This window comes from Corvus cornix, chromosome 1, assembly GCF_000738735.6.
Source record: "Corvus cornix cornix isolate S_Up_H32 chromosome 1, ASM73873v5, whole genome shotgun sequence".
NCBI lineage: Eukaryota > Metazoa > Chordata > Aves > Passeriformes > Corvidae > Corvus > Corvus cornix.
The window spans coordinates 19,286,176-19,306,417 of record NC_046332.1 but is presented as its reverse complement, the minus strand read 5'-3'; the positions used below and the strand labels follow the sequence as shown (position 1 = coordinate 19,306,417).

At 40.8% G+C, this 20,242-nt stretch overlaps 1 protein-coding gene across 2 annotated transcripts in view; it reads left to right on the top strand.

Annotated features, from left to right (window-relative positions):
- ALCAM (activated leukocyte cell adhesion molecule) overlaps positions 1-20,242 on the top strand; it is a 118,209-nt gene that overhangs the window by 62,814 nt on the left and 35,153 nt on the right. For both annotated transcript variants that reach the window (XM_039557745.1, XM_039557752.1), the window contains exon 2: positions 19,716-19,816. In XM_039557745.1, coding sequence (XP_039413679.1) covers positions 19,716-19,816 — 101 coding nt within the window. The remainder of the gene's footprint in view (positions 1-19,715; positions 19,817-20,242) is intronic.

Here is a 20,242-nt window from a genome sequence, read left to right as displayed (position 1 = left end):
ATCTCTAAAATAATTTACAATGTGTTTCATGAGCTTTAAAATGGGATTGAATTTTAAAAGCTATGCTTTTTAACTGTTAAAAAAATAGTCAGCTCAAGCTTTGGAGTCACAAGTCATTAATGTTGAGTGAGAATAAAGATTTTAAGCCATTTTAACCAGAAGTATGTTCTTTTTACACTTCCCCACATTATCTTAACAAAATGAATGAGCTTTCATTAGGAAAAAAGTAAAAAGTACAAGATTAAAGTTGATGAGCTAAATCAAGGTGTCCTGCTTGGCTGATTTAAATCCATGATTAAAATCAGTGACTTGATTTAAATCAATCCACTGTTCTTTCAGCCAGTCTGAAATGAACTGTTCTTCATTTCCTGCCTAATTAGAATTGCTTCTGTAAGATTAGTTAGGACTGTGCTTTGATACAGAAAATCTGTTGCACCCTCCGAATTCCCTGAATTTTGGTTTTGGGGGATGAAGACCTTTTTTCCTCTTGTTTTCCTGCTTCTCAAATAATAGTTTAATGAAGTGAAACTACTCCTAGAACAGTATACCTCTGTCCCTTAATGGCTGGAGATAGAAAAACAGGTCTACAACCGCAGCTCACCTTGTTAAGGATCATTTCAGCTGATGACTTGTTCAGATAGCAGGGAAGGTGCTGGTGCTCACTTGTGTCTTCCTTTCATCTGTCCGTTATCCTGGGACTGATGTTCCCAGGTGCCTGCCTCCTGCAGAGCCTTGCCTGTGCAGCCTGGTGCAGGTCACCCTCACCCACAGAAATGACTGAATAAAGGGGTGTGGAGATGTAACTAAGGAAGTGAGGGACAGTAGACCTAATAATGGCTATTTTTCCCATGGGCTTCATGCCTATCAGTCCACTGAAAATGAAGCAGGTCCTGTGAAAACTTGCCTCTTCCTAGGAGCCTTGCAAACTTCGCAGGTTGGATGCTCTGGTAGCCTGTCAATTTAAGCTGGTTTTGCGGTCTTTTTCTCAGCTGGCCACAGTCTTTGATTTATTTATTCATTTATTTTTCCCTCTTCCCTGTCTTCACAACACTTTTGATATGAACTACTTCTTACATTCCTGTGAAACTTAGGTGGAAATTGTCATCTTCTTAACTCGTTGTCTTGCTGTGGGGGGGTACCTGTGAGCATCAGTCACACAAGCTTCATTTTCCTTTGCTGTAAAGAAAAGCCTGTCACACAGCTCTAAGGAAGGTTATCGTACTAGTTCAGGGTTTTTTAGGCCCACAGAAGCAACCTATGATAAACTACTTTGTTCTCTGAAGTGTAACTAAATAACAATTTCTGTTTGTAGCTATTGCATCCATCCTGAAAAATGAAGAAGTGATTTCATCCTGGTGTGAAATCCAGGACAAAACCAGATTATTTTACTGCATGGCCTATAAGCAGATCTCTTCAGAAAAGCCCTTAGTTGATTTAATTCCTTTGGTTGTTCTGGAAGGCAAGTCATAGGAAGGATGGTCTTTTGCATCACAGCTTTGGAAAACCAACTCAAAGTAATCATCCTGCCAAATGCTGCCTGCCTGGCCTTTGCCCATCATGAGAACTTTGTGCTGCACCTGCCCTATAGGAGAAAACTGGTTTCAATAAGTCTCTTTTCCTTTGATTGTCCTTCTTACTTAGATTGCACAGCTGTTTAAGAGAGAGATTACCATGTACTCTGGATCTTTGGAGTGCCTAATATTGTGAGCTGCAGGGGAGGCATGGAGGCAACTATGAAATATTACGTTATTAGTGGTGTGCAAAGATTGTTTGGAAAAAATACTACTGACAGTTCTGAAAGCTGAAGAATTTACCTTTATGATGAAAATGAAAAATAGGTAAAAGCTTGCTTGTACTTAGAACAAGAAAATAATGTTTTGTTAGCTAGAATATAATTTAAAATATGTTATGGAAATTTACATTTTTCTAAAGAAAGAGCTGCCAAATCAAATTAGTTTTGAATTCAGGAAAACTCTCGTTGAGGGATTCAGACAAGCCATATGGTACTGTCTTGCAAACACCAAGGCAAGGGAAAGTATTGTGTGGGCTTTTATCACATTTTAGTCATTTTGAGAAGAAAATATGTTTTAATATTTTTATGCATACAATTTATATTGCAATTTAATGAGAAAGAAATGACATGTACCTAAGATAAATCTAGATAATGAAAACCTACTCAGATGCATTCAGCTTGATTTAAGGTGCCTTGTTTTGATTTTAGAGCACTTAATATATTGAGGGTTTTTTTTTTTTTAATGGCTATGATGGATATTTATCTTATGTTGGACTCATTTCAATACTGTAGCAGCCAATTTCAGGTACTTGTATGGATTGTCTAGAGAGGAAAAATAATTCTTGCAGCAGCTGTTGGTGCACAGAAGGCAGGTTCAGGTGTGAAGCTACTCCTAGGGACTTTTTGGTATCTCCTCCTCAAAGCAGAGGCGTGGTGCTTAGTAAACAGTACTTCAGGATAATGCCAAGGGTATAAAATGAACCACTTAAAACTCTGCAGCCTGGTGCTCTGTCACCCAGTTCAAAGCTGCCTTGTGCCAACTGTCTGTCACTGCTTCTCCCCATCCCAGCTCTGCCACAGCTGGCAGCCCTCCACACCATGGTGTTCAAGGCACTGTATGTCTGGGGACATTTTCTGTGCTGTTTTAGAGCAAGGACAAAAGCAGTTATGGCCAGGAGTATGTGCTTTGAGATTCACTGGTGTGTACAGGAATCTGTAAATGGACAGTTTAAGTTTTCTTACTTCTTTTTAACAGGTACTTTTTGAGCCCTGCTCCCAAAGGTCCAGGCTCACAGCCCCTCAGTGCAGAAGCTGTGGGTCCCTGTTGAAAGGTGCCCATGCTGCTTTCCAGAAGGGGGGATGACTGGGGATCAGCTGCTGAGCAGCTGGTGCACTGCAGCCCTGCTCCGAGGGCTCTACACCCAACACCTGTATAAGGGCTCAAAAAGCCAGCCTTTCACTCACTCTTCTTGGCCCCATTCCTGTAACTGTTCAAAGCCAGCCTAGACAGGGCTTCGGGCAACCTGGTCTGGGGAAACGTGACCCTGCCCATGGCATGGGGGTTGCAACTAGGAGATCTTGAAGGTCCCTTCCATCCCAAACCATTCTGAGATTCTGTGGGTTGGTTTAGGCTGTGAACATCTGTTTTTCAGTGTGAATTTGCATATCAAAGGCATTTATGAAAAAGAAAAACATATAAAGAAAAGTCAAACAAATCAGCCTAAAAAGCTGATTTGTACCTGTGAGAGGCTAAAGGCAGCTACTCTTTTGCTGGGGGCTGGCATGGGTTGCTCTAGGGTTTTGATTTGTATGTGGTGGGGCTGGTTTGGGATAGGTGTTTGTTTGTTTTTCACAAGCCAATTAAGACCAACCTGAAATACCATCGATTCCCACCGTGCACGCATAGCTCATACCACATGTGCCATGGCATTCCTCCCTTTGGTCAGACAAGCTGACACTGACATTTCTGCAAAGACCCTCACCTGTTACAAAAGGCAACTTCTAAAGAATGAAACTTCACAAAGTCACTTTTATCTTCACTGTGTGACACTTGTTTCCCATTAATTTAGAGAAAAAAGGCTTGTTGTCAGTATTGGGGCATTAAAAACATACATCATTCCGTGAGCTGTTCAGAGATGGTCAAAGCTCACATAAATAATTCTCTAGCCTTGGTATTTTAGGAAGGACACCAGATGGTGCTCCAGAAAGAGGGGGGGGAAAAAAAAGGATTCCAGAACTATTAATTAATTTTCAGGTTGTCTTTAGAATCATTATATATAGCAGCATTTTTTAAAAATATTTGTGCTAATTAGTGCATGTTTTTACAGAAGGTGGGGATGATTAAAAGTGTTCTTCATCCTCACAAAAGATAGAACAAGCTTTTTTGGGGGGGTCAGATTCTTTGAGCCCGTGAGCCATCTTGGCACCCCTCCAAATGGTCAGAGGCAGCTTGGAATAGCTGTAGGATTGTTTCTGCCTTTCAGAAGTGTTTTCTGCCAGGTACCCAGCACGGTTATATTCCTCTTGGTACAGAGCAGTGATTTGGGAGGGCTGCAGGTAATGGGTGCTCTAGGAGTCCCCTCGGGCATGATGGCTTTAGAGCCACAGCACAGCAGGACAGCTTGCAGCTGCCTGACTCAAGAGAGGCTTTCAGCTTAGCAAGAGCTGAGGCAGTCCCACGCAGACCCCATGTGAATGCGGGTTCTCTGCAGAAAGCACAAGAGTGCTCTTAGCAGAGAAGTAAGGTACCTCTCACTTCTCAGTACTGCAGTATAAAGGTGCACATGAAGGCTCTGCTCTTCAGGAGGGGATCTGCTTCAGCCAAGAAATGCTGTGCTTTGCCCACAAATGGGCTACATAGCAAACACCTTGTCTTCAATGGCTGCAAAATGGTCATTCTCTGAGTACATAATTAGTGTCAGAAGATGGATAACTAGCACTGTACCGGTAAAAGCTCCTGCCACAAATCAAAATAACAGCTCAGGAGACCTGTCCTCTATGTTCCTGCTCAGGGGCAAGTGGTGATATGGGCAGCAGCAGCAGCAGTACCTAGACAGGGAAATTGGTAATTATGGCCCAAATGTGTAGGTCAAAACATGATGTTCAAATGTACTTAAAAGTGCATTAATAAAGTTGGGCGTTAACGTGGTTTACAGGAGCATGATGCACTGCAGCAGCTGTCATGCTGACTAAAACACGGCTGCCTTCTCTGCTGAGTTTCTGACAGGTGTATAGAGGAAGCAGTGACTTTCATACCAAGATTGGTGTTTACAGAGAGTTTCAATGACAACATAAGTGCAGCTACTCTGCACTGGAAGCTGTGCATCTAAGGTGGGCTACTCTGAAGGAATTGCTGTTTACTTGGCCATTCAGATCAAAATCTGAAATTTCAAGCACCAGAGCCTGTGCAGCTGCTATCATTTCTGATACTGCTGTTCAGGACTGTGTTGACGTGAGCTGTGTGTAAAAAACACATTCCCTAAAGCCAGCACAGTGTATCACCCAGACAGTCAAAGTTTCTCTCTTCCTGCAAAACACGTAGCAGGTTTTATTGGTGACATAGGCACAAACCTGGAGTTGCGAGGTTCCATTGAGCTGGGGTTATGCTCTGGAAGTAGGAGTGGCTCCATAGGGGTCCTAAAGTGCTCTGCATAAGGTTGGTCTCGGCTGGATCCCTGAGCAATCATTTGGTTGTCTCTCCGTATCCTCTTACACATGGGGTCCTGGAGTTTCAGGATGCTACCACAAGATTTATAATAATAGGGAGTGAAGCCTAGTCAACATAACTGTTTTCTAGTAGTTATGCTGATATTTCGTGTCTTCATCCTCATGCTGTTGCACCGTTTGTTCTTGATGACAAATACGTGCGTAAATATTTGAAAGATTAAACTTCTTATGGCTTCCATTCTCACACACTGACAGTAACTCTGTTTTTGGGCCCACATACAGGCCTTGCAATGTAACCTGCTGCTTTTAAACTTTTTAGCAGCATTGTATTTGCAGAAAGTAGTGCCTACATTTTAAAATTCTAGAAAGTAACTCCTGTATTAATTTAAAGCATTAGTAGGAATCATGCTTTGCATTTTCTAACCTTTCATGGCAGCTGAGACTTACAGCAATTTGTTCAGTAACTGGACAGTACCTATATGTTCCAATGTTATATTATATTGGAAAATCACTGTAAGCTGTGACTGCATCCACCATCAATATAGATTTGAACTGCTGTTATGTGCTCCTTTCCAGCATTGTTTTATATATGCAGCGTTATTTTAAACAGTGGTTTGTTTTTTGATTTTTTTTTTTGTTTGTTTGTTTGGGTTTTTTTTATTTGGCTGGTTTTTTGGGGTTTCTTTTGTAAAAAAAAAAAATTCATGAAAAGCAGGAAAGTAATAGCACAACAGATGTCAGTTTGTATATGCAGGTAGAAATGTAAATACACATGAGGTGGAAGCAGAACGTGATACTTGGCAGCATTTCCTACCCTCACATGTCAGTAATATCCCCAAGTAGACATGATGGGCACTGAAGTCACACCAGCCTTAGATATCTCCTTATCCATATGTCTATGTTTCACTGTTGAATAAGAGTCTGTGTAACCTTTGTTTTTATATATTTGGGTTTATATATTGCTTGCAATCTTTGCTCTTGACACACCTGTGAGTTTTCAGCATACTGGTTAAGAAAGGCAGGTAAAGACAAACTTGCAGAAATGAAGGTGGTCTTGATTTCTCCCGTTAGTGAAAGTGCACATCTGCTTCAGCTCATCCTCCTAAGGCAGGAGACTGTTGCCAGTACCAAGGCTGCCTACAGGCATCTGTGAAATTTAAAAAACTCCATCTGTGAGGAGCCCATTAAATCTAAAGACTGCCACAGAGAAGATATCAGTCACGTATTTTAGCATAAATCATAAGGATTTTGTAGCATTATACTTTCAAGGAGCTTTTCCCCTTCCACACTTGTGTTGTTGTGCTATCAGTGAAATGATAGGTCCTGTTTTCAGGTAACAAAGACCTGTTGATGATTTGGCAAGGCTAAGTTCATCTCATCTGCATTGCTCTGTCTTCTCCCTTATCAGTAGGGAAAGCAGCAGGAAAAAAGACAGAGCAGCCAAAAGCCTGTTGTCAGCTGCAGGGTGTCTGTCCAACAGGCTCTGTTCAAAGCCTGTACAGCTTTTTACACCCACTCAGTGTCATGGAAGGATAAATCTGCCCTTCATCTGTGCTCTCTAAAGTTGTATCTTCTGTAAGGCCTTGGCCTTTTTTGTTTGTGTGGCTGGGGTTTTTTGTTTTGAGGTGATGAGCACATGGTTTTCACCACAAGTTAATGAAGCTCATTCACTGAAAATAATATTCTGTACACATTATACAAATTACAGTCACAGGTTATTATTTTCTCCATCATGAAGGCTAGCTGATTTATTTGTGACTAACTGCTAAAACCAGCAAGCAGCAGGTCTGGTAAGTGTGACTGCAGTAAGGCAAGTGTGGCAGGACATTGTTAATTAGCTGTGGACCCCATAGCCTTGATGAAAGGCAGGTAGGACAAACATTCTTCTGTGATACACAGTATTGGATGTGCAATTTTGGGTGCCTGTCTTGGCAGAGTGTCAGTGCCTTGTGCCCTTCTGCAAGTCACCTATCAGACTTACATTCACCAAATATTTTCTTAGTTATTGGGGTGTATGGTATTATTATAGGATTACAATTGAATCTTTTGCAAGTGTTTCAGAGCACTGATAAAGAGAACCAAGAAATGATGGCTTCTCCCCACAGGGTCATCTCTGCTTGCTGGAACCCCTGTTTGCTGCAGAGGTGATTATGGATAGCAGATAGTGAGCCTGTGGCAGAAGCTGAGGAGCTGAGCCTTAGGACAGTTTTGTATGAGTAAACAAAGGCCTAGGTGGATGTGCAGATAATGGAGGGGGGTACGTTTGCAGATCTGCAGCAGTCAGTAGTAGAGATCTGGTCGTTTTCTGTGTTTTAGGATTCCTTGACAGAGCAAATCATGATTTGAAGTAGAGGAGCAACAGGCATGATTTAAAAAACTACATTGCTGGAACCTGTCAGGCGCTAATTTTCAACTTTGAAAGATCCTAGACAGATGGAAGGCAAGTGCCTGTTCCTTCTGACTGTGGGCAGAAAGGACACAACTCAAAGGAGGAAAGTGGTTAGAAGAGGAGGAAAGTTGTTTGCTGTTGAGCTTTCTTTGCATAGGAGGACTCTGGTGGCATTCATTTAACTACATCACTTTTTCTAATTTTTTGTCTTACTTGCCTTTTTTTCCCTAATTCCTGATTTTTTTCCACTGCATTTATTTACTTTTAACTAGAGTGATCAGTGGTATTTTTCTCCCCTCATGCTTTGCAATATTATTTGCTTTATGGTGCTTCAGTTTTGCTCCTGAGACTCCTTCAAGCTTAAATAAGTATACAAAATATATACATGTTTTGGAAAGTTCATATTTTTTAAAATATAAATAGTTACTAAGCTTTCACTTAGCAAGAAATTTAGTATCTTTTTTTACATTTACTTTATAGCAGGAGATATGGGTAATTCCTATTTATTGCTGTACTTGCCAAACCTTAGGTATGTTATCCATGCAATTTTTGCCAAATGAAAGTGAAAAAAGGCTCAGGGAACAAGTCAGGAAAACCAAGTAGCTTTAGTGCCGATGTTGGCTCTGGCAGTGTGGCCATGGAGCCCCTCCATGTGTTTGACTGGGAGTAGGAGGATTCAGCATCAGACTTTCCTCTATGATGCTGTAGTCTTTGTGTGTGTTCTTGCATCTCGCCAAGGCCGGGGTGAAGAAAATACTGCTTATTGGCTGCTTTTCAAAAGCTAGGGCTAGAACTATTTTTCCCTTGTTTTGATGCAAGAGTTGAAGCATGGATCAATAAGGCATCTGTTTCTTAGATAGTGCCTAACTCCCGAAACAACTGTAATTGGAAGGTCAATCTGTTCCTTCTCCTCTTACCTGCTTATGGAGCCTCACAGACTAGAACCTAAAATAAGGTACTTACAAGGGGTACTTGAATGTAGACAAGCTGCCATGTGCTTTACTGGCATGTGTAGGCCATAATGTGTGTGAAAGAAAACTTTTTTTTTTTTTGGACAGTTGGAGAGGAGCACCCTGGGTCAGGGACTGAAGGGCACTTCTCTTTTTGGTTAGCTGATGGTCAGAGTGAAGCCTTAACTTGGCTCTGTGATTGCGTCTTCCCAGAAACAGCAGCTGACCAAGTGGGTTGCAGTGACCTCCCCCTTGCTGTCTTGCAGTTTCTTCTCACTGGTTTGATCCTTCACAGGCTGGTGGGAAAAGGTTAATGGGTGTGGTAGGAAGGGAGCCCAAGTGTCTCACCCTATGAGGAACAGTACATTTGCTTCCAGGTGCCCCTGGAAAGAGCCAAGAGGTTTGGACCCCCTTTGGCATCTCCCCTCTGGTGCCTCCATCCCCTTTTCCCAGGCTTCTCACTGCAGTGAAGCAGCAGCACATGCAGGGTGAAGGGTAAATGTGGCAAAAGTTCAGCCTCCTTTATCAGAAGATCTTGTCTTCTCCTTTGGTGCACTGCCAGCTGGACACTGACTTAAAATCTGGGATAAAAGGGGGCAGCATGTTCTTATTTAGAGCACCAAATCAAAGCCTCTCATAATTTTGGTATGAAAAATGTGTGCTGTTTAGCCTTTTATTCAGCATTTTTGTATAAATAATGTGGGTTTTCTATACTACTAACCTGTGAGATATATTGCTCTGTACTGTCAATACCAAGCTAGGAAGAAACAAGAGGGAAAGCATCTTTTTTTTTAGTATGCTGTCTATTGACTTTTTTTAGTTGGAAAAAAGGGATTCATAGAAGACTACAATGGGGATTTTTAGATAATTGTTTTTGAGCTGCAGGTTTTATTGGACTTAGGAGAAACTTTTAAGTCCCTTTAAGTTATTGGCTACACTCCAGTCTTGCTGACTAGCATAATGAGAATATAAAAAACAATTTGAGTAGTTTTAACAAATGGAGAAGGTCTTTAGAAGTGCAAGTGAGAAGCATATCAGAAATATTCTGCAGGAGCAGCCAGGGGCTAACCTCAGAAACAGTGAGAAGTTTCACTAAGCCACAAAGGCTTTGTTGATTCCATTTTTCCTAATTAGGTATACCCTTTAAAGTAAAAATTCTTTGCAGTATTGACTCAGAAACTGTTTTCTGAGTCATATTTCTTGACTCTTCTCATCTCTTGGCAGATAGCTTGTGTCATCAGACTTTAGTAAGCTATAACTCACTTCCCTGGCAGATGTGCCTGACCACTTGTAAAAAATCACACCATATGTTGGTAACTATTTTAATAAACTACTCTCAATTTCTAGTATGTTAAAAAAAAAAAAATCATAGTTCCTTTAGGCATGGCTACATCTTGAACAGAAGTATTTATAAGAAGATTCATTAGCCATTTTTTCTCTTCCTCTGAATTATGGAAGCTATCCTAAGAAATGTGTAAAAAATGGTATGAAAATAAATTATTAACCCTGGTCTTTCAGCTGCAGCATCAGTTGTGGGAAAGAACTTTTTTTCCCACTGTATGGTGCTCATAAAAGTCATAGCTGGGTTTTCTGATGCTGATTACAATTTGCCAAGTTGGACGTGTCTTCTGATGTGGTTCCACCTGGATCTTGTGGAAAGGTTGTCTTTACTAGCCTTATACTAACTCAAGCATTTTTAAGTAGGTAGTTGTGTGTTCTTTAAGTCCAATTTGTAAGTATTTGCTTGGAATTACACTGCATTTTTTTCTATTTACAGCAACACTGCCATATATGTAACTTCTTTTAAACCGCTAAGATTTACTCAAAGGACTTGAAAATTTAAATCTGCAAATATGACTAGTTTTGGATTAGCACTGAATCCAGAAGCAGAGTTAAATAATTCTGAGCCAAAAGCAAGGACTTCTATAAAATAGTGTGATTAGAAGGCCACTGAAATCACAGTGATGTCTTGGAGTGGTGGTTTGGGAAAAGAAGCTTAGGTCTTTCTCTTTGGAAGGAAAATCTTGCTGTAACAAAGCCCATGTGCTACAAAGGCACTGGTGGCTTTCATGGGTTTTGCTTGCAGTTCTTTAGCAGATTTTGGAGCCTTCCTGATTTTAAAGGGAGTAGATTAAAAAGTGGAGCTTTTCTGGTCCCATTTGAGAGCTGTTGGACTTAGCAGTTCCCTTTGTTTTCATGGAGCTGGGCACTGGAGCAAGGCTGAGGTGGTAAGGTAGGAAGGTTGATGTGCTGACACAAGTAGTTCATTTTGCAGTAGCATTTTGCATCAGTTACTGAGCTTTGAACTGCTCATTTAGTCTCAGGCTTTGCAGAGGGTAGTGCTAGGAACAGCTCTTTTATGTCATTTGAAAGCTTTGCTGACTTGGAAGCAGTATCTGTTTTACTTTAAATGACAACGATAATGCATTTAATGATGGCCATTCAAGTTTTAAAGGAGTATGACTACGTGCAAATTTCTTTTGCATACCTATCAAAAGTTCTAGAAACTTTTGATGATTATGATCTGGAAAATGTCATGGTTATTGCTTTATATGTAATATTTGAAGCTACTAAGCTGACAAAAGATTATTAGTCATCGTTATTTAGATGCGTTCTTGGTGTTTGGGTACATTCAAAATGAAAAGCTTTTTTTCTGTATGTTCTCCAGCGCAGTGCTTTAGCAATGATGATGATAGAAGATGTTCAGAGAAATGCTCAGTGTGAACCTCCCTAGGGTAAAGCTTGCAATGATGATAATCCTTGTAAACTACGCACTGTGGTATCCACTACAAAACCATCTGCTCTCGAAAGGACATAACTTCCTAAAACCTCTGCCTTGCAAAGAAACTTCCCTCAATCTTCCCAAAAGCTTCTGCTAAAGTAGTTCCAAATCAGGCTACATGCAAATCATACTGAAAAGGAGCATAGAGATAGGAAAGCTGTTTTCTGGCTTGGGAAGTGGGAAAAATAGCCACCAAAATACTGAAACAGCTGGATATTTTGAGACCTTGGAACAGAAGTAGCCCTCAGTGAAGTTAACAGCAGTTGAGTAGTCTGGTGTTTGAACAGGCACACAGCACTCAGAGCTCTATTTGGCCACCTTGTAGGACTTTGAAAACTGTGGTTAAAGTGATTCATGGGATTTTGGACCTAAACTCAGAGGCTCCGCCTGGAGCTCACACTTGGGGCTACATAGCTGAACCGTAAAGCCGAACTGTATGCATTTGTAGGAAAACTGTTCATCCCTGCCATTCAAGACTGGCTGAACTATCGAGGAAAGAGCCAGTGAGAAACATGCAATGGACTCAGTCCTCTTGAAGGAGTGGGTTGAGGATTTCTTTATTGATTTAGGTGATAGAGCCCATGTAGCTTTGGTCAGATGGGACAAATTATCTCAGCTAGTTTCTAATTATAGCTCATTTCTTTATATTGATAAGGAAAACACTTGTTTTATATGGTATTAGAGAGGAATAATTGTTCATATTCATAAGAAAGACGATTTCTGAAGGGCTGACATATTTCCTTCAGGATTTTTTCGTAATTCATGAAAAAAAACTGTGTTTTAAACACATTTAATGCTTGTGTAGGGTAATGATAGCTGAATTCTGCTGGAATTTAATGCCTACTCTGGTGTTTTCAATATCTCTTTAGCTTTAAATACCCTGCCTGTTTGCTGATGTGTACTGTCCTTAATGTTGTTGGGTGCCAATCTCCTTTTCTCTAGCCTGTTTGAGTACTTGCCAAAATCAGTGTTAAGTACCTAAGTGCTCCAGTTTGTGTGGGTTTGGCTACTTGTGTCATTGGAATTAAGTAAGTGTTTATCTGACAAGCTTGTCAAAGGCAACTCAACATCTTCCAGAGTCACAACCATATTTTTACCTGGATCTTCTCCCCTTCCTTCCCTCCCCTCTCCCCCTGCAAAAACAAACAAACAAACAAACAAAAAAAAACAAAAAAGCAAATGAAAACTGTCCCAAATGTGCAAGTTACTTCACATCTTCAAAGAGCTCAAGTTAGCAGTATGCATTCTGAAGGGTAATTTCTGTCTGTTCCATCAGTGCTTATAAGATGTTAAAGAATTTTTTTACTTTAAAATTGCCTGGGCTCTAATATTATTCAGGGTTGAAACTAATTGAAGGTATACCATGATAAAGTATGAGAAATCCTTCAGAAAGTTCTGCTGTGTTGCTTTAAAAGTGTTTGGTGCATCAAATACTGATGTGTATGTTTATCTACAATTAGTTTCCCTCTTGGATACTCTTGATGATTCTTTGTAACTAATAGTCCTTTTGATGACCTAGTCGCTCATGTGTGGATTTGTTTCACTATTTAAACAGGTAGAGATAAGAAACAATATACTGTTTATATAACCTGTATCAGATAACATATCAACAAACACATGCGCCTTTGTTTTTAATCATATTTGTGCAGTGAAGATACTCAGTGTTTGAATTTTCTTGGAAGTGTTTGCCCTGCTTCCCTATTTTCATGCCCAGCATACGAATGATCATACCCACCTAGCTGAAACAGGGGGTGTCCCATGTGTGAGTTTTGATAACATGACCCTTTTTTTGCCTGCTTTTACCAGTCTTTTGACATCTGATGTGTGTCTTGTGTTTTCTGTGCTATGTCAGAAAATTAATGAACACTGTGTGAGCTGTGCATAGGACTGCCTGTTGTAGCTCATGTGAAGAGTAGTTGTTTTCAGTAGAACAAGCTGGATCATGAGGATGAGCTTGTTGAGAAAACAGCAGCTGAACCTCTGTTGTAGAGATGTGCAGACTCAAGGCTGGGTGGCGTTTGGCTCCCTGGCTGTTGTGGCTAAGCAAAAAAGGGTTATTTAAAGGCCCATTATATCCATACAGGTTTTGTCTCGGTTTTCAGCTGATTTTATCAGGCACAGGTGGCAAAATAAAAGGTCCATGACATATTTGCTGTATACAGTCTTCACTCACTGTTGTGAAAATCTTGAAAGCCTACTAAATGGCTTACTGAAAAAGTGACCTTTTGCCAGCCAATGAGAAGAGAGAGAGAAGGAATATTTAAAAGTTTATCCCTACCTGAGGAGTCCATGCAGCATGGAAAGCAGCTCTGGAGAGAAGATCCTTTGGTAGACACAGAGTTGGACATGATTGATGTACCCATGCACAAAGATGGCTAATGAGATTCTGAGCTGCACTAGGGAAAGTACTGCTAGCAGGCTGTGGGAGGGGATCCTTCCCCTCTGCTCAGTGCTGGTGAAGCCACACCTGGAGCAGTATGTCCCTTTCTGAGCTCTGCAGTATGAGAGACATGGGCATACTGGAGAGAGTCCAGGGAAGGGCCACTGGAGCACCTCCCCTGTAGGAAAAAGCTGAGAGAGCTGTTCAGCCTGGAGAGGGGAGGGCTCAGGAGGAATCTCATCGGTGTGTACAAATACCTGAAAGGGAGGCTACAAAGAAAATATAGACAGGATCTTCTCAGTGATGCCCAGTGACAAGGCAAGATGCAGTGGGCACAATCTGAAGCACAGGATGTAACTCTGAACATCAGGAAACACTTTCTTCCTGTGAGGGTGACTGAGCACTGGCACAGGTTTCCCAGGGAGGCTGTGGTGTCTTCTTCCTTGGAGATGTGCAGAAGCCATCTGGATGGAGTCCTGGACAACCATAGGTCAGGGATGTAGATTGCCCTGCTTGAGTAGAGTGGTTGGACCAGTTGCCTTCAAAAGTCCCTTCCAACCTCAGTCAGTCTGTGATTTTGTAAGCTCTCTTAATTTTTTCTCCAAATAGTGCTTTTAATTAAATGAAAAATATTTTTTTGTGTTAAAACCTGCTTTAAGGCATCAACAGTTGGGACAGTAAACACCTGCTGTCAAATCTTGTCACATCCAAAGTAGGAGAGTTTTTTCTAATACGTTTAGTATTGTACCAAGCTGTCATTCATATACTGCTTTGTCTTAAAAAAAACCCCAAAATTACTTTTAATAAAAGCATGTTCAATGAGGAGCAATTAAGCTGGTCAAGGATATAGAGAGCAAGTCGTGTGATGAGTGGCTGAGGGAGCTGAGCTGTTCAGTGTGGAAACTAGGCTTATCACTCTCTACAGCTACCTAAAAGGAGATTGTAGTGAGATGGGTGCGCACAAGAAATGGCCTGAAGTTGCAGCAGGGGACATTTAGATGGGCTGTTACGAAAAATATCTTTACCGAAAGGACTGTCATGTCCTGTAACAGGATGCCCAGGAAAGTGGTTGAGTCACCATCCCTGGAGGTCTTTAAAAGACTTAGGGACATACTTGAGTGGTGGACTTGGCAGCATTAGATTTACAGTTGGACTCAATGATCTAAAGGGACTTTTCCAACCTAAATGGTTCTGTGACTCTAAAAGGTGCCTTCCCATTCTTAAGAACATGTAATGGTTTTGTGAAACACTGATGTTTCCTAAAATAAATCATTTAGGCCAGTACCAGCAATTTAGGCTGGTACCTAAGTGGGAGCCTGGTAGGACCTATGTTTATGCCTGTATAGCTGAAATCCTTTTACGAAGTGGAGGGCAGAAAGAAAAGTAGCAAACAACGTAATATTTACTTCATGAGGCAAAGCTTTATAACCTCCCAGATTCTATTTAGTACAGGCTAGTTGGGGCTACCTGGAGAAAAGATGGGACGGCTAATGCCTCAAGTAAAGATTTGGAGTGCTAATCCTAATGTAGAGTTTCCAAAGTAGTTAACTACAGTTTCTGAGGTAGGTGCTAAATAGGCATAATAGCTCTTGAGTTTGGACACTGCCACTGAAGAAGCTGCTAATTGACCTCCCCTGCTTGACGCTGCTGATTGCTGCAAAGAACCATAGCAGCCAACGTGTCCTGCTGTTCTTTAGTAATGAGACTTTGCTCCTTGGGTCCAGAAAGTGTAATAAAAAGCAGCATTGCTGAACCCGCCTGGGCAGAAGCATCAGCAGTAAAAAATGAAGTGCAAAGGAGAATATAGGACATCTTTGTAGATGTAAAACGTGATTTAAATCAGTGGATACCAATGTACTGAGGGAGGTTTGGCTCCCCAGTTTTCCACTGCACTGGAAGTAAGCCCTGCTGTGCAGATCAGTGCAGATGAGTCTTGGGCAGTACCTGTGCTAGCCAGTTTTCAAATACAGGTTCATAGTCTCACGTGGAGCTTGCATCTAGAGGGTGTTTGAACAGCCCTTGTTCTGTTTTACATTTGTCCCAAAAAATGCTATTGGTAAGCACCTAGAAGATGAGTTTGTGGCAAGAAGTTGTTTCAGTATTGCAAACGGAAGGTAGAGGTAGAAAACATGGCTGCTTTCCACACACTTTCTACAGCTTTTGTTATTTCCTTGGAGAAATATCAGCTTCCTAATTTTTTTTTTTTTTTAGCTTACCTTCTATCCATTCCTCCTACATGATCCTGTTGATTTAAAAATAATAATTGGTCTAAAGTATGACTTGCCTTGTACTTTTGGTGAGGATCTAAAATAACAACAGCACCTTCTCTGCCGTTAAGCTTCTGTTCAAGATTTTTTGTTTTGTCCCTTAATATGTGGGTACTGTTTGGTTCTTCCCTTGTGAAACACAGGCAGAGAGCAGGACAAAGAAGGATGCAGTTAGCACTGCCATGGAGACATGGGAAGTTCTCTAATTAAAAGCATCAACAGCTGTGTCGTCTCAATTTACCAGTGTCCTGCTGGGATCTTACTCTGAGCCATCATACCTCATGAAGCTGCTGCTTTCTTCCCATGTTTGAACCTGTGTGGAAAGGTTTCATCTGGCTCAGAGTTTCTTCAGCACTGGATCAAAGAGAGGGAAATGAGGTAAATCTCAGCCTGCTCAAGCCTCTTATGTATGTAAAGAAATGGAAGGAAAGTGATATAGGTGTAATTCAAACCTAGCAGGTAGAGCTGCTCTTGGTGTACATGGGGCAAGATCCTGCCTCTGAATTAGTGTGTTCTTAACAGCACTGGCTCAGTTTCAGAAGAAAACATCTGAAAATCATGTAAGGAATCTGGCTGAGCTCTTAATTAGCTACAGAAAGGTGCACCAGAAATAGAGCAGGGCAGGACATGATGTCCGGTGACGTAGCGTTATTCCCTGCAGCCTCCTTTGCGCCCTCCTGCAGTTAATGAGAAGCGAGGGCCCTGACATTGACCCTGCATCGTGTTAGGGCACGCAGAAATTTGTTATGTATTTGTAGATCCTGCTTTCATTTTTTTTTTCTTAACATGAGCTGGAAATTATGTAAAGAGGTCTCACAATATGATGGTTGATGGCAAGCACTGTCATACCATTAAGCAATAATTTTCTTCTTCATCCCGCCATTTTACAAATAAGTCTAGTAGCAACAGAGAGAGGAATTTCCAATTCTGTTGAAGTGGTTTTTCTGTTTGTTTCTTAAATGTATAGGTTGGTAGGGTTGTTTTGTGGAGATTACTGCAGTTACTGCAGTGAAAGTTTGAAGTTATTCAATTAATTTGCATTCCTTCAATGTGCTAGATTTGTTGCTACAGAAGTAGGAGGAGAATATTTTTCAGGGGGACCTTTTGTATTCTTCTAAGGACTATTTTTCTGTATTTAAAGTAAAATCTGTGTCTTTTTGGTTCTGTGGTAGCAAATTCATAGAAAACTGTGTGATTCTAGTATAGGCAAAATTTATGGCAAGTCATGATTTTGTCCATTTTAAGAAATGCCTTTCAGCTGAAAGAGTTCTAAGATCAGAGGCCAGTCTTTCCCTTCATCAGGCCATTCATCAATTACCTGCTCTGAATGCTGTAAAGAGTTTTTCCAGAAACATTTTCATTCACCTCGTGAGGCTGTTTGTTGAGTCTTCAGCTGTGTATACTTGCTACCTTAGCAATTTTGCGGGGGCTAAATGGGTGTCTAGAAGAGAGCAGCATTTCAGATCCTGGGGGGTCATTTTGTTTTCCTCTAATGACAGGGAGTATTTCCTCTAATAACAGCGAGTATCTCATATCAGAGGAGCAGTTTTTGGTTTTCCGTGTGGTGCAAAACACTATTACAGGTTTCAAATTACTAAATGGCACTTAGCTGGAATTTGAACAGGTACCAACCAGTTTACTAACTGAATATATATTTGCAAGTCTGTTGTAATTTTGGTCCCATGGGAGAGAGGAACCAAAAAAGGACAGCTTTTTTCAGCTGTAGCAAAAAAATGAAAATCAGGATTCAGCTTGCAAAGCCAGAGTTGCGTTGCCCCCCCTCCGGTGATCAGAATGAGGATGAGTGCAAGAAAGGGCCAAGGGAAAAATTCATTCCAGCTTTGAATTTTACTTCAATTTATGGCTTGATATTGTAAAACATTGCTTCTATTTCCATGAAATTGAAGTTATCTGATCTCTTTAAAAATTTTTGTTTCATTTTCAAAGATTGCTCTTACTCAGCACCATCTAGTGGAATCACCACTATTGTCATTTAGGAAAAGCAGCTGGTCCCTGTGAACCATATAACAAATTAGAGCATCCAGTACTTATAGTGTGAATAATGCACCTGAAGCATGTTTGTGACTAATTAAGTAACAGAATCAGAAAGATTACTAGTGCTTTAGCTGAAAAGGAGCAGTTGAACGAATGAAAGTTTAAGATAAATGCAGGTAGTGGTGCCTGTTATCTCCTGTGTTCCTTCAGTCCATTAAGCTCCAGCCTGCTTTTTTGCCTTAACCATGTGGTGCCATCCAGGTTGTAGCTTCTCTAAGGAAAGATTTTGGAGTACTGTTTCTTTGTGCAGTATCACACAGCACAAACCCCACAGCCTCATTTGTCTCTGTGATACATGTGACAAGTACAAGCTGATGTTAAGTGAGCTGTAAAGTCCTTATGTGAGAAAAATGCTCTGAAGTCTTTTTAATTTAAATTGTAGTCAAGGAATTCAGGTTTTGGCTCTTTGAAAAGGCATGACTTTCTTTAAAACAAAAAACAATCCCTTTGAAAAAGCTCCCTATTGAGTGCAGCTATGTGCTCTATAGAATTGTCAGGCCCTTCCAGCAACTGCCTTATGACTTGGGAAAAGCAGAGGGGTGTGTGGCTCAGGTCTTTGGGGGTGGATGGGAACCTGTTTCTTTTCCAGCTATAGAAAGAAAGAGCTGAATCTCCAGAAAAATTAATGTTTCTAGAAGGAATGGATGATTCTCCTCAGAAACACCTGGCTACATCAGCAGCATCTTACTTCTCACTCTTAGATACGGTTCCTTTGGCAGCAAGCCCTTAAGCTACAGTTGCAAATGAAAGGGCAGCAAAGGGGGAGATCCTGAGTCTCTGAGCAAAGAATCTGACAGAAGTCGCAGATGTGCGGCTGAGAGCAGGCAGCCAGCACACTCTCTGGGCAAGCACCAGAGGCAAAAGCTCTCTCCAGTGCAAGGAGCAGCAAACAAGAGGCAACTAAGGAAACTAGAAGCAAAGTTGCATTGTAGTAAATGCACCAAGTTGTAACATCTTCCCCTTTAAGCCTCCTTGCATTTCAGCATTTCTTCACTTTAGGGTCTGTTGGTTTTGTTCAATTCACATGTTTCGGACAATGAAAATAAGTGGGTCAGTTTTATTCTGTAAATTTATATGCATTAGCACAATAACATTGTGCTGAGGCTTACAAAAAAAGCTGTTCTTAAATAACTCATAGAAGCATTTCACTTCATTTTTCCAAAATCTAAGTGTACAGACTAGTTTTTTTTCCCCCCCAGGTATAAGGGAACACATTTTAATATTATCATTCTCTTTTCTGTCATCATTTCCTAGGTTTTTAATGTTGTGGAGCAGTCAGAGTATCACTTCTTTGGTGGCCTCCTCACAGTAGTGTGTTGCAATGTAACCTTCCCAGGAAGAATTGGCTCTTTTTTCAGATGAAGAAAATAAAGGTTTAGGGATTTTCACTTTGTACATTTTAAGTTTGAGACAATCCCAGTTGTAGGGTAGGTATTAATCTGGTTGAACAGGTGCAGTTGTGTTTGGAAATCCACTTGGCTCCCATTGACTCCAGCAGGAAACATGGGTCCAAAAATGTCATAACATTTACTTAACAAATTTAGTGACAGGAATTCTGTTTTGTTACAGGATTGAGGATAAATCCTACGTGCCTGAAAATAACCATTTGCAAAGGAGCTGGTGTTGCAATAGGTGTGAACCAAATATTATCTAGCATATGGGAATTCAAGAAAACACTTTAAATTGTTTCTTCTCTTTCTGTTTCTCCTCTAGCTCTGGGATTGTACACAGTAAATGCAGTATATGGAGACACTATTACTATGCCTTGTCCTCTAGAAGTACCAGATGGTCTTATGTTTGGAAAATGGAAATATGTAAGTATAGCTCATCTTTATATTTGTTAGAGCTGCTATAAGATGATGTGTATTTTTTGTGTGTGTGAGATTTTAAGATTCCAAATGATAGTATTTCTGCCTCATATATGAAGCCATTTATTCCCGTGTTTGTAAGACTGCAAGATTCCAAGCTGTATAATTTCTGCCAAGCGTCGATTAGAGGTTTGAGGAATTAATCTCATTGTTCAATAGAAATAATTATTCAGGAGTTCTCTGCCAACCTGTATTAGAGATCTGGCATGTTATCCAGTGGTGTCTTGCTCACTTGACAGAGCCATTGTTGTACATTTGAGCACTTTTGAAGTCAGCTGCCGGAAGCAGAGCATGCTCCATCCCTGGGAAAAAGCCCTGCCCCGCCTTTGGTTGATCTGACAGTCACTCGGATCTGTTTCAGGCTTCGTTGTG